Raw genomic sequence first — 15,625 nt, forward strand, 5'->3', positions numbered from 1 at the left:
TTTCAAATGAAAATAAAGGTCTAGAAATTAAATTTTATTTTAATTTTCTGCGTGTATTTTTTAAATAATTATCCAAATGTCATTATGAAAATTTGGATAAAATTAAATACATAAGTTGTTTGCTAAAAATAATATTTTTTTTATCATTTATAAAATTCTTTTTTATTATTTTTATTATATTTTTAAAGTATTAAAAATTTATTTGTCGTTTATATTTTTAAGAGTTATTTTTATGAGCTATATGAATTTTGAGGTGTAATGTTGGCTTTAGCTCATCCCTCATCAATTTTGGGGGTAGCACAGTAAATTGTTGCCGATGTTGATATGAAATTTAATGTGAAAGCAAAATTTAACATTTTAACCAATGTTTTGTTGCCAACAATGGAGGGTATTAAACCCTCTAATTAGTGAAGGACACGTTAGAAATCACATCTATATAGTGATTTGTTCTTAACTCAACATTGTCCATTGCTCAATACCATACATATCAAGAAACCACCATGTCTTTTTCAGCTTCGGTTCCAGTGATGACTTCGATTCCACACATCCCATCTAACTCAAAGCGATGCTCTGCAAATTTTGCTCCTAGCATTTGGCAAAATACTTTCTTGAAATATGCTGATTCTAAATCTTTGGTATCTTATTTATTTTTTGTACGATGAAATATGAATATTGTTGTTATACATATATTATCGTAGTATCTTTTTGAATTATTAGTATATTCAAAATAGAGATAGTATCTATCTGATTATTTCTATGTAAGAGACTCAAAATGCTTATCAAACAAATAAAAACTCTTCCTTACTTATTATATTAAAATGGCACAACTTCAATCGTTTACTTTATTTTTTTCATAACAACAAAAATAATATATAACTTCATTGAAGTTAACTCATTACTGAAAAGCAAATTTCATCTAATATGAAGTCAATACAAATTTATTAATTTCTATATTAGTAATTAAAAAAATAACTTAATAAGCATGTATGGTATCGATAAAACTACTAGCATATTATAACATTTATCGAGTAATACTACTTTTTTTCCCTTTTTTTTCTTTTGATTTCAAATATGATTTCTAAATTTTGATCTTTCCTTTATGCGATCTCTGGATACGTTCCTTATCAAGCCAGTCTTCTTTTTTCGATGACTAGGACGATATAGTTTTAAAAATGGAACTTTTATATTAACTTTTAATTTTGAAAACTTAAAAGTTTATTTATTAACCAAATTGAAAAATTATATAAATAACCGAAAAATAAATCATTATTTACCAGTTTGATTTGTATCAGATTTTATTTAAGAAATGGAAAAGTATAGGTAACCAACAACGTTTTTGAACAATGTGTGAATAATGTGAATTAATAAGGTTAAAAGAGTAAATTTAAATTAGTAGCATTAAATTAGGATGTAATGTATCTCTATTTGATTGGTGGTTGTTCATGTTGTTCAAAATAATCATTGTTTACCTAGCATGCATTCTCTGAAATAGAATACATCAAACTGATAAGTTTTTCAACAAATTATCATATAATAATTTTGTTAAAATATAATAATTTAAGTTATTCTCTTATTTGTTTAAAATTTGAAGTGAAATAGTATTATGATATAATATCAAATCTTCTATGATAAAAAAATTTTAGAGTTCAATCTTTTTTATTATCCCACAACAGTAAAAAAAAGTTGCATCATGACAACTCTAGATTAAGTTGATCATATATAGAGACAAATAACATATTCTAATTTGCTGATTTTTCTTTCTTTTGAGTTAAATATTAAACTGAAAGCATTTGCAGGAAGTCAGTGAAACCATGAAACAAGAAGTTCAAATGCATAAGGAGAAAGTGAAAATGAATTTGTCTTCTAATGACAGCAATATCTTACAAAAACTAAGCTTAATTGATTCAATTCAATGCTTGAGTATATCTTCTCATTTTGAAGATGAAATCGATGAAATATTAGTTCAAATCCATAATAATTTTACCAACAATAGTCTTGCTATAGAAGAACGTAACCTTCACTTTACTGCATTATTTTTTCGTCTGCTGCGACAAAAAGGATATTACATTTCATCAGGTATGTATAGAACTATTTTTTTTATCTTATATATAATTACATTAAAAAAATCCATACCAATTATTAATAGATTCACATTAGTTAGTATATGTGAGTTATACAGATGTTTTCAACAAATTCAAGAATAAAAAGGGAGAATTCGATGAAATAATTGTTGTTCAAGATGTTGAAGGAATGTGGAGCTTGTATGAAGCTGCACAATTAAGGGTTCATGGAGAAGATATATTAGAGGAAGCACATGAATTCACATACAATAAACTTAAGTCCATGATCAATCAATTGAATCCATCTCTTGCTGACCAAATCAATCAAAGCTTAAGGCTGCCTCTTCACAAGACATTTTCAAGGATACGAGCAAGGTCATATATGTCATTTTACGAAGAAAATCCTTCCCATGACAAAGTTCTTCTCGCTCTTGCGAAATTAGATTTCAATATGCTACAAAGTCTACATCAAAAAGAAATTGGTAATATCACCAGGTAAATCGTATTATCACTCACAAATTTATTGAAATCAAAGTGAAGAAGTATTTTTAGTTTTTAATTATGAGATGTACTAATGCTCGATACATTTAAATAGAACGTCGTTAAAATCTTTCACAGAAAACCCAAAGGAAAAAAAAAAAAAAAGAAGAGGAAATACAAGCCAAAATTAACTAAAGCACATGTTCTAAAAACAGAACATAAAGATTCAAGATTTAGGGGCATTTTATTTGTATATTGACCTGTATTGGTTATTTGATTCATCAGGTGGTGCAAAAAAACAGGCTTTGCGACAAAGGTTACTTATGCTAGAGATAGGGTGGTTGAGTTATTCTTTGGGGTAGTATGCATAGCTTCTGAGCCAAAATATAGTACTTGGAGATTGATATTAGTCAAATTGCTTGTATGTATATCTCTTCTTGATGATACTTATGATGTCTTTGGCACGTTTGAAGAGCTTCAACTCTTGACTGAGGCAATCAAAAGGTTCATTTGATCTCTATTCTCTTTAACCACCAATTTTATATTATTTACCAAACTTTTCCCATATAATAAGATTAGGCCAATCTCATTATTAATTATTTCACCCAAACATAAAGTTTATTTATTTATTTTCTATTTTCATGAGATGGGATATTAATTACATTGCTCCTCTACCAGAGTGCTTCAAAGTGGTTTTTAATACATTTGTAGAAGAATTCTTTGTCGATATAGTGTCACTGACTACAGAGAGTGGAAGATCAAGCTTCGTGTTGGAAAATGTTAAACAAGCTGTAGGCTCTACTTAATTCATTCATTAATTTAAATAATTACATTATTATTATTATTATTATTATTATTATTATTATTATTATTATTATTAATGCAGATATCTACATTGGCACAAGCCTTCTTAATTGAAGCAAAATGGTGTCATGAGCAACATATTCCAACATACGATGAGTACAAGGTTAACGGAGTTCAAACGAGTATATGCCCTCTTATGCTAACAACCTTTATTGTTATGAAAGACTTTGCTACCAAAGAGATGCTTGATTGGAACTTCAGTAATCCCAAAATCATAAATGCCGTTTCACTTATTATCAGACTTGGAAATGACTTATCCTTACATAAGGTGGAAATCATTCTTAATAAATTTATTTTATTCAATTTAAAATCATTAATAAAACAAAAATATTATTTGCATACTAAAATCAGTTACCAAATCAGTCACTGTATATTTGTGTACAAAAATATGTGTAGTTTAACTTATTTTTAATGAGTATTTTATATTTTAACATGATGTATTCTATTTTGATGGTTTATTTTAATATACATCTAGCATAGTTAATAATATAGGAGATTTTATCATTGTTTTTTAAAAACTATTATTCTTAAGAGATTTTTTTTCATAAAATCACTTCTTTCAAACGTTTAAAATTATAGGAAAAGATACTTAAATAATTATATAAATAACATATCCCTTTTCGTAAGAGTTTCTTTTAAATTTATGTGAATTTTTGCATATATCTAAAATTCATGCAAAAACTAAAAAAAAACACTTTTACGTGAGGGGTGTATTAAAAATATAATTATTTATATATTTTTTTCATTAGTTTTTGGAAGAATGAAATTTGATTTTTCCTCTTTAATTATTTTGTAAAGTGTAATCTTTTATCATTTGATACATTCTTTCACGTTTTTTTGTCTCATTTAAAAAATATAATATGAAAGATCAAATTTTACCAAATAATTGAAAAATAATTGACAACATCCATTTCTAGTGGCATGTGATATTCTTGTTAATAAAATATGTAATAATTTCGAAGAAAAAAATTTGAGTGCAATAATGTCATTTATGCACCATTTGATAAATTTAGGATATCGAACTATATATTTCAAATTTTAGAAGATATAAATTATGTCATAAGTTACATATTTTAAAATATATAAATAATTGTATATTACGCATGAGCAAGACTTTAGTTACTAAGGTAAATTGCTTTTTTTTTTTTTTCTGAGTCTTATTTTTTTTCCCTAAATGTATATTTATTTTAACCAATATTACATGAGCGCTCTGTTTTGTTTAACCCAAAATATATATAGATACATGATAAGTGAGTTATTCAACTTTTGGATGTGACATGCACTCTTTAATTTGTAGGTCGAGCAGGAAAGAAAGCATGTTGCATCTGCAGTTGAATGTTGCATGAAACAATATGGCATTTCACAGGAAGAGGCCTACAATTTCATTTCCAAGGAAATAAGTGATTGTTGGAAGGATATAAATGAAGAGTGCCTGAACTCACATGACATTATTCCAAAGCCTGTGATTAACTGCATTCTTAACTTGGCACGTGCAAGTGAGTTGGCTTATGAAAACTTCGAGGATAAATACACAAACAATGAACTTCTAAAAGATCACGTCGCGGCTTTCCTTCTGGATCCCATCATCATCTAGCATGCATAAATGTTCTGTTATATATATATATATATATATGTGTGTGGGACAAAATTAAAGTTGGCTTTCTCTATTGGCCTGGTGTGTTATATGATCCTTAATACGGACGAGGAGAACTGCCGAAAGCTTAGATAAATAATGTTACGTTTCAAGTGTTATTCGGTCTTAATTAATTAGTCTTCTAATAATTATATGTATGTTGTTTAATTTCCCTCTGTTAGTTGTTTGCATTCTGCTTATGTCTTCTTTTGTCTATTTTAATCTGTTTGCAGTTTGTAATAATTAAAGACTGAACTTGGTGTTTAATTACCATTCAGTTACCTTTTATATATTTAACAAACAAAAAAAAGTTTGTGGCATGTGCTTCTTGTATTTAAAACTAAGTTTGTGAAATCATTTTTGCTAACATCTGGTGGAATTAAATTATTAACCATTTCAACATAACAGTGGCAGTAATGCATGTACCTAGCCAATGAACCATACACTGGCATGGCAAAACCCAGGTAGGGCGGGTACCCGCGGAGCGATTTACCTCCCATAAGGACGGGGAACAGAGTCCCGTATAATAAACGGAACAAAAGCAAGGATTCCATTTATATGAAAAGACTAAAATGTCTCCCATATATATATAGCATATATGAGAATGAAAACCCAATCTTAGCCATCAGTAATTTCAAAAGCTTTACTGCTTCAGAGTCTCTCCTCTCCTCTTCTCTCGTCAAACGGTCAAACCTTCAGCCTCTCTTCTCTCGAACACCGCCGTCTGTCGACCGCTACTTCTCACTCGCTCGGTCCCTCAACGCCACCTCCCACCCCTTTAGTGGCTCAGTCCCTCACCGCATCTTCGTCGTCGTCTTTTTCTCGTCGCAGTAGAACATCGTCTTCTCCTCGTCGTTGCCGTTTGTCACATCTTCGTCGTTCGTCGCGTCTTCGCTAGTCTTCACAGGTAAATCGTCGGTTTTTGCCTTTTTTTTGTCGGGGTAAGTTAACTCTGTGAAGTGTGAACTCAAAGATTTTCATTATTTACTTTGATTGATTTGTTATAATATCTGGAGTTAGGTTAATGTGATTCTGATTCATTATTTATATTTCTGATTCAATGTTAGGTTAATCTGTAGTTTCGGTTAATGTGATTCTAATTATGATTTTTAATTTAATTATAATTTATATTTGTGATTCAATCTTGGATTTATGTGATTTTTAATTTAAGTATTACTAAATAATATATTACCATCAGATTTATCAGGGGATAAATCTGACGGTAAAAATTACCAGCAAAAATATTTCAACGATAATTAGTTGCGTTAGAAAGCTAACGTTCGGAGCTTCACAACGATATATAATTTGCCATAGCTGCCCTGTAATCCTTGAAATCACTTAACACACATATCAAAGTATCGAATGGTAATAAGGGAAGATTAAACATAGCAAATTTAAAGCCCAAAGAAGCATGTTTTCAATCATAGCACAAATTCTGGGAAGGAATTGTAAAACCATGCAAATAGTATGAATAAGTGGGTAAAGAGTTAATAAAAACCACTCAATTGAGCACAAGATAAACTATGAAATAGTAATTTATCAACCTAGCAATGAAAAAATCAACTGATAAACAATTACCGGCAAGGTTTATGCTGTTAAATTTATTCTGACGCTAAATCTGATGATAAACAGATTATTGGCGAATATTTTTAGTAAATTCGACAGTATCTAACAAATTTTTTGTAGTGATAGGTCTTTGGTGATACTTCTCTCTGTTTACTATAGACAAACAAGTAAATCTAAGTATCTTTATTCAATTCAAACAAATAATAAAGTATAAATTTTATCAAAATCTATAACATAAAAAAAAATTAATAATTTTGACAAAAGTTGCATGATGCATATGAGAAAATGGATTCATGAAAAATCTAGAAATTAAAAAGAATCTATCAGAAGATTCTCTAGCAAGATTCTCAAGCAGTGGCAAAAATAAAACACAGTTATCTAAATGTGGCAAAGACTTCTGTACATAAGAAGATGAAGTTGACAAAAACGAAAAAGATATGCCGAAAAAGAAGAAGAGAAAGCACAATAGCAATGAAAATGATGGAGAAGGAGAAAATATAGAGCAAAAAACATAAAGAAGAGAAGAGAATAATAAGATAATTTTATCATTTTAAACTTTATTTGTTGATATTTTTTATATAATACCTATTTAGTTATTTTTAATAATTTTGATGATTAATCTTTTTGTTAATTAAAATTTTTTAATAGTCTTTAGCACTAATTTTCCAATTTTTTATTTGTCCGTCTCTTCTCCTACCCCAACCGACAAATAATCTAGTTCTTCTTTTTAAGTTTTTTTTTTAAATTATTATAGATGTATATAAAAATTAATTATTAATATAAAATATATATTAAAAATAAATTAAATAATATATAAATATATTATGATTAATTTTAATAGTTAATTTTAATATATATATATATATATAAAATATTTTTGTTTTTTTATCTTAGTATTTTTATAAAGATCTAGTTAATATGTCATTAAAATTAACAATTAAAAAGGTTCTTATGAAAAAGATGTAAAATTTAAATTTTTAATATATTTAATTATTATACATATTTATTGAAATTTAAAAATTTAAAATTTTTATTAATTATAATTTTAACGTATATTTTTATGATACATGTTAGTTAAACTAAAAAAATAAATACTTAGTAATGATGCGTGAAATTAACTAAAGAAAAGAAAAAAATAGATCGAGTAATTTATAGTTAAGAAAAAAATTTGTAGCACGTGCCCTAATGTAGCCGGCGGCTAGATCACTCTCATTCACATTTGGAAACGGGCGGTTAGAGCCATTAAGAACAACGTTAATAGAATAATTTTTGGGTATTACTTTTAATATCTATAGTAATTAAATTGCTTTAAAATTAAAATTTATATTGAATATAATATTTAAAATGAGACTAATATCATAAAAAACCATATCATTTTAATTAAAGAAAGATCAATTAAATGATGTCAATTGTATAATTTATTAAATGAAATAATTAAAAATAAATAAATAATATAAAATTTAAATTGAACTAAGACTAAATATTAGAGTGATAAATCTCATATGAATTTTAAATTAAATTTTTGAATATATAATCCTGTAAATATGAATTTTAGTCATTTAATTAATAATTTTTGTTAATAATTAATATGAAATATTAACTCATATCATACATAATACCTAAAATATTTAATTAAACACTGAATAAATATATTTATAAAAATTTATCAATTTAGTATCATTAAGTTATATTAAGATTATAGTTTATATAATTGAAAAAATAGACTGAATTGATAAAATTTTATAAATATATTTATTCAACGTCTAATTAGATATGTATTAATTATTAACAAAAACTATATTAATTAAATGAAAGAAAGATAAAAATAATTAATCTGTAATATTTAAAAAATTGATTTGATTAATAAATTTTTTTAAAAATAAATTTAAAAAATACTCATATTTTAAAGATTAATTCCACCATTAATCCGATTCTTAACTCATCTCCTTTTACATGCATGAATCATATTCTATATAGTTACCATACCTTTCATTAATTAGAGGTTTAATATCATTTTATAATTGGCAACAAAGTATTGGTTTAGATGTCAAATTTTGTCTTCGCATTAAATCAAGTACTAAACTTCCGTTTGTCATTTTTAATACCTCGCTGTTAAAAATTAAAATCGTAATTAAATTATTGATAATTGAAGGTTATGCATAGCTAGTGCCTCATTCTCTATGCAATCACAAACAAATAAATAGATGAAGGCATGGCTAAGGTAGATTGGATCACTCGTTAACTCACTCGTCTGTTTAAATAAATAAAAAATTATTTAAATTAATTTTTAATAATTTTAAAAGTAAATATTTTAGTCCTAAAAAAATTAATACATAGATTATTTTTCAAATTTTACTTTGACAAACAAATCAATCTTTAGTTTATTTTCTAGTATAATAATTACCCAAATCAGTTTTCAAAAATTTTAAAAGCATATATTTTAATCTTTAAAAAAAATTAATACACAGATCAATTCTCGACAATTTTTTCTATTCAATTTTATTTTTATTATATGTCAACTTTTATTATTATTAACTTAGTTTTGTTCATGTAGACAATAACACTAACATATTAATGTACTCTTTTCATTAAAAACAAATAAGGTGAATAATAATACTTTAAAATTTAAATTAAAATATTTTCTTTTAATACAAACATATTTTTTAAAATAAAATATTTTTTAATTATATTAATACAAAATATCAAATAGTTTTAATTTTAAATTTTTTGTAAAATAATCTCTAATAATTTTATTGAACATTATTATTATTATTATTATTATTATTATTATTATTATTATTATTATTATTATTATTATTATTATTATTATTGAGTGACTATATATAGTTATATACACTTTTTATATTATAAATACATACATAAAAATCTAATGAATAAATGTATCCTTATTTTATTCAAAAAAAACATAAAATTATGGTACAATATTATTGTATAATTAATAATAATAATTATTTTTTTTGTTTTTTTAGACAAAAGACTGTTATATCTGATAAAAAAAACTTTGAGAATTAATTCTGTCGAAAAAGTTTTTTGAAGACTAAAATGTCTACTTTTAAAATTTTTTATGACTGATTTGGATAATTATTCTGTCGAAAAATAAACTAGAGACTAATTTATCTGATAAAGTAAAACTTTAAAAATATTTTTATATATTATCTTTTAAAAAAAATTAAAATATATATTTTTAAAATTTTTAAAAATTAATTTAATAATTACTCAATAAATAAAATCTTAAAATTTATCTTATATATACATTAATTTATTAATCTATAATAATTTTTTAATAGACCTCTAATCCGTTATGAATTAGTCCAAAAAAAATACCGTAAAAAAAATTGATGAAGACATGAATGGTAGCCTAGCTAGTAGCTATTACAGATAAAGTACTTATATGATTAAAATATTTTACTCTATTTGATGATAACAATGAAACTACGTTCATAAATGATAATTCACTATATTTATATAAACATAAATTATAATTAAATTTATTGAAATTAAAATGTTTTTAAGTCTTAAATTGACAAACATTTTTAGATGTATGAGCAATAGACTAAAGTTTCATTTGAGAAATTTTAAAAATTATTTTTTTGAGCTTCTGAAAAAATAGTAGTATTAATATTTAGTATAATTTTTTAAAAATTATTTAAATATTTATAGAAAAATTAAAAAAAAAATTTCTTTGATAATAAATTATTTTATTACATTTCTTTAAAAATAAACACTTTTAGAACTAAAAATAAAAAAAATAATTTATTTATAAATTATTTTTAATATAAATATTTATTGTTTAAACTATTTTTTTAAAATAAACTTAATTAAATTATTTATCCAAATTAAACCTAATAATTAAACTATTTTAATTTGCATCTTCGTTTATTTTCTAATAATATCGATTAGCTATAACTTGAAATTTTATTTCTATTATTGTATAAGAAATTTGTCGACTGTTTAATTCAAATAGTACATTTTATAGATTAAAGTAACTTGAATAAATAGTAACTTAAATAGGTAGATGAAAATGGGGAAGGGAAAAGGAATACCAAATTCATTTAGTAAGATTGAGAGAAGTACTTTCTTTAAAATAAATAAAAGTAGAAATAAAAAGTTATTTTACATTTACTCATATTTATTGAAGTATATTTTATTAGAATCAGAAAAAAGTAAGTTATTTGAATATAAAAAATATGTAACTAATATTTTTAATAAAATTATCATTTTGGTCACATGGAATGCAAAAATTAGTTTACACATTCTATGAAATCTTTTAAAAAAATCTTTTATATTATTTATTTATTTCAATAAAATAAAACAGTTGCATAGGTTATTAGTAAAAAATAAATATATTATATTTTTAAAACTTTAATTAAAATTATTCTGTTTTAATAATAATATTAAATAGATACAATACACATTTTTATACACACATACTTATTTGTACACAAACTAACACAATTGTTTTTGAAAAAAGTGAAATTAATTATTTTTTTCTTCTATTAAAAAGAGAACAAAAGCTCAAACAATAAGTTTTTTTTAGAAAGTACTTTTGTTATAAAAGTACAAATAAATGAGCTCATTCATTAGCTTAGTTTTAATTTGTTGTAAAACCAAATATAGATATTATTTTTCTTATAAAATGTTAAACTATGAAGAGAATAAGAAACAAATTACTTAGTTTAGAGTTATTTATTTTTAATTTTAGAAAATTAAAAGTTGATAATAGTATTTAGTAAATTTTCAATCTAATTAATATCAAAATAATTTCAAACTTTATTTGTTTGTTTGATGGGCAATTTAGCTAAATAAAATGGTTGGGAGAAATATTTACTCAAATGCAACAATTGCAATTCTTTTACTACTTGCGTGTTCTAATTCATTATTATGTAAACCGTTGTAAATTACCACGTTTTACTTTTTACACATAAATCGTGCTAGGTTCCACAGTTTACGAATGAAACAAAATGAGCATAAACCGCGGGAAGTAAGCACGGATTATGCATAAATAACGTGGGTAAAAACCGTGCTAGGTTCCCACGGTATATGAGTAGTCTGTATAATTATAAAATTCCTTAAATTACCACGGTTTATGCGTGGAGTAATATAAATACAAAATTCACCTATCACATTGACTAAACTTATTTATTTACCTAAAGTTTGTTTATAGACTCAACAAACTTGCTTACGTTTTAATACGATTTAAATTGTGTTAGTATATTTTTATAAATTTTAATCAATTTAATTTTACTTAAATAATTAGATTTTTAAATTATAAAATCTGTATTAGTTTGTAATTTAAAATTTAAATAGATATAATTTAAATTAATAATTTATAAAATTGTATGTATTCGTATTATTATACTCATATGATTAATTACATTTATTCAATTTTTAAAAAATAACCGTGGTTAATTTTTTTATTTAAATACATTCATATTATTTTTAAATTAAAAAATATATTTATTTAAAATAATATAAGTACGTTTATTTAAATTTAAAAAATTTTAAAATAATAAAAGTATGTTTATTTAAAATATTAAAAATTTAAATTTTAAATAAACTTACTTATATTAATTTTAAATTTTATTTAAAATAATTTAAATATGTTCATTTAAATTAAAAAATTAAAATAATAACAGTACATTTATTTAAAAAATTTTAATTTAAAAATAATATAAGTGTATTTATTTGTTAATTAAAAATTAACAACCGTTTTTTTAAATAGAATAAATATAATTAATCATATGAGTACAATAATACGAGTATATACAATTTTATAAATCATTAATTTAAATTATATCTATTTAAATTTTAAATTACAAACTAATACCAATTTTATAATTTAAAAATCTAATTATTTAAATAAAATTAAATTGATTAAAAAAAATATACTAATACAATTTAAATCGTATTACAACTTAAACAAATTTGCTGAGATCATAAACAAACTTTACGTAAATAAATAAGTTTAGTTGATGTGATAGGTGAATTTTGTACAAACTTTATGAAAACACAATAAAAAACAAATTTTAAAAAATAACATGATTTTTTTAGAATTAATTTTTTTATATTTTATAATAGAAATAAAAAATCTGATTAACATTGAGTTGGTCTAATATTCTAGATAATTTTATTTTTTAGTGTAATTCGAATTGCATCTCTTATAATTCGAATGAGTGTAATTCGAACTACCCTGGGTCAACTTGCTTGCATAATTCGAATCAGGTAGATTCCAAATTACATAAAAACATGCTTCTGGCTGATCCATGTTACATTTTTTGCTTTGGTTGAATCATGTAATTTCTTCTCCATTCTGGTTTAATAGTGTGATTTGCCCTTATTATTTAGAAAATTTTCTTCCTCACTTGCCATTGTAAAATATTTCTCTTCATCAGCTTGAATCTCACTCGTATATATAGAATTTTTCTCTTCATAAACCGTGGCAAGTAACAAAGATTTTTGTATTTACATATCCCTTCATAAATCGTGGGAAGTAACAAAGTTTTATGATCAAAGTTCTCTCTTCATAAACCGTGTTTAGTTACCACAGTTTATGCTCATCTTGGTCACTTCATAAACGGTACTTATCTGCCATGGTTTATGTGTAAAAAGTAAAACGTAGTAACTTAACACGGTTTACATAATAATGAATCAGGACACACAAATAAAGGAATTGTAATTATTGCATTTAAGTAAAGATTTTTTCAACCATTTTATTTAGGTAAATTACCCTTATTTGAGAGGGAGTAACTATGCATGCTGGAGTATACTACTATAAAATAGTATCCAAAAAATTATATAGTTAATAAAAGTAATCTAAAACATAAGAATGACAAATATATTGCAAAAAAATAAAAAAATATGACAAAAATCATTAGATATTAAATATATATTTTAAAAAATAATTTAAAAATCAGATTTTGATAAAAAAAATTTGTGCATTAATATAAAAAAAATAAAACTATTTTATTCTTAAAATTTGATAGTTTTTTATGAAGTGAATTTTTTATGCAAATAATTAATATTTTTTTAAAAAATAAAAACAAAGATCTAGAAATTAAATTTTGTTTCGATTTTTTGCATATATCTTTAAAATAGTTATTTAAATATCATTATAAAAATTTGAATAAAATGCACGAATTGTTTATTAAATATAAAATTTTTTTGTTATTTATAAAAAATATAATTTTTTATTAGTTTTATCAAATTTTTAAATAATTTTAAATTTTTTTTATCGTTGTTATATTTTAGAGTTATTTTTGTCGAATATAAACTTTCAAGTGTAATGTTAGGAGTTTATCAGGCTGCAGCTCATCTCTCCTCGTCAAGTTTGGGGGTTGCATAGTAAATTGTTGTCAATGTTGGTATGAAATTTAGATGGGACTAAAAAGATATAAGAAAAAAATTATTTAAAAAAAATTATATTTTATTTTTTAAAATGAAAATTTAAAATTTAAAAAATTTAAATTCTGAAATTTAAATGTGAAAGCAAAATTTAAAATTTTAACCAATGTTTTGTTGCCAACTATAGAGGATATTAAACCCTCTAACTAGTGAAGGTCACGTTAGAAATCACATCTATATATAGTGATTCATTCTTAACTCATAACACCGTCCATAGTCCAATACCATACATATCAAAAAAACCACTATGTCTTTTTCAGTTTCAGTTCCAGTGATAACTTCGAGTAGTCAACATGTCTCTTCTAACTCAAAGCGACAGTCTGCAAATTTTTCACCTGGCATTTGGCACGACATTTTCCTTAAATATGCTGATTCTGAATCCTTGGTATCTTATTTAATTTTTGTATGATGAAATATGAGTATCGTTATACATATATTATCGTGGTATATCTTTTTAAATTCAAAATATGGATAATATATAAAGAGACTCAAAATAATGCTTTGAGTAAGTATAGTAGCGTGTAAATTGAATAAACTATAAGTAGTTTTAAGTAAAGTTGCTTTAACAAGAACAATAATTATAGAAGAGTGTTATAAATCAGTAAATTTTATGATTTATAATTATTAATTAATTATTATTAATATTTTTAATGGTATAAAATTATATCTAATAATATAAAATTACTTATTTTTTTTGTTAGTTAAGTATTGACCAAATTTTAATAAAAATGTTGATTTTTCTAACATATCAATTAAGATAGGACAATGATCAGATTGATATTGCTGTAAATGTTGAACCACCGCTCTAAGAAAAGCCTCCTTCCAATCTATATTCGCTACAGCTCTATCTAGCCTCTCTTGCACATTGTAGACCCCTCCTTGATTGTTTAACCAAGTGAACGTATGTCCTACGAAACCCAAATCAATTAGTTCATTTGTTTGAAATACCTCTTTAAAGCCTCTTGTTTGTGCATAAGTAACCAGTAGCCCTCCTTGCTTCTCTTTTTGCTCAATGACTTGGTTAAAATCCCCAAAACTATCCATGCCATATTGATAGTTTGTCCTAAGGTGTTAAGCAGTTTCCAGGATTTGTTTGTTGACAGCTTCAAGACAACCATAAAAACCAGTAGCTCTCCATCTATTATTCCCCCTTCTTCTTTAACTACCATTTCAATATGATTTGGTGACATAGAAGTAATCTCTATATTAATATTGTTCCCCCATAGGACTGCCAAGCCTCCCGATCTACTCCGGCCTTCCCCAATACAGTCACTAGCAACCACATTTTCAAAGTCTCCTCTCCTCCTTAATCTGTTAACTTCCTCAGCCTTCTTTGTTTCCATAAGGAAAACAAGATTGGGATCTTGCTGTCTCAAGAACTTATTCAAAATTCTAACTGCTTATGGGTTTCCAAGCCCACGGCAGTTTCAGCTAATAAGCCTCATGGTTTCCGGCAGGGCTGTCCAGTAGCCATTGCCGATACATGCACTATTTGGTGCTTTTTCTTCTTTGAGACTTAGTATCTGATCTCATACTTTTATGCAAGAGACTTAGAATAATGTTTGGATAAATGTAGTAGTAGTAGTGGTGGAAGGGTGTA

The 15,625-nt window shown here is 24.5% G+C and overlaps 1 protein-coding gene across 1 annotated transcript; it reads left to right on the plus strand.

Annotated features, from left to right (window-relative positions):
- The first annotated feature begins 494 nt into the window (after nucleotides 1-494).
- LOC112705328 ((-)-germacrene D synthase-like) lies at nucleotides 495-5,072 on the plus strand. Its single transcript, XM_025756161.2, has 7 exons — nucleotides 495-635; nucleotides 1,797-2,076; nucleotides 2,180-2,555; nucleotides 2,826-3,044; nucleotides 3,187-3,331; nucleotides 3,427-3,672; nucleotides 4,702-5,072. The coding sequence occupies exons 1-7, from the start codon at nucleotides 501-503 to the stop codon at nucleotides 4,996-4,998; spliced, it is 1,698 nt and encodes a 565-aa protein (XP_025611946.2). The 5' UTR covers nucleotides 495-500; the 3' UTR covers nucleotides 4,999-5,072.
- The last annotated feature ends 10,553 nt before the right edge of the window (nucleotides 5,073-15,625 follow it).

The sequence above is a fragment of the Arachis hypogaea genome, chromosome 8 (genome assembly GCF_003086295.3).
Source record: "Arachis hypogaea cultivar Tifrunner chromosome 8, arahy.Tifrunner.gnm2.J5K5, whole genome shotgun sequence".
NCBI lineage: Eukaryota > Viridiplantae > Streptophyta > Magnoliopsida > Fabales > Fabaceae > Arachis > Arachis hypogaea.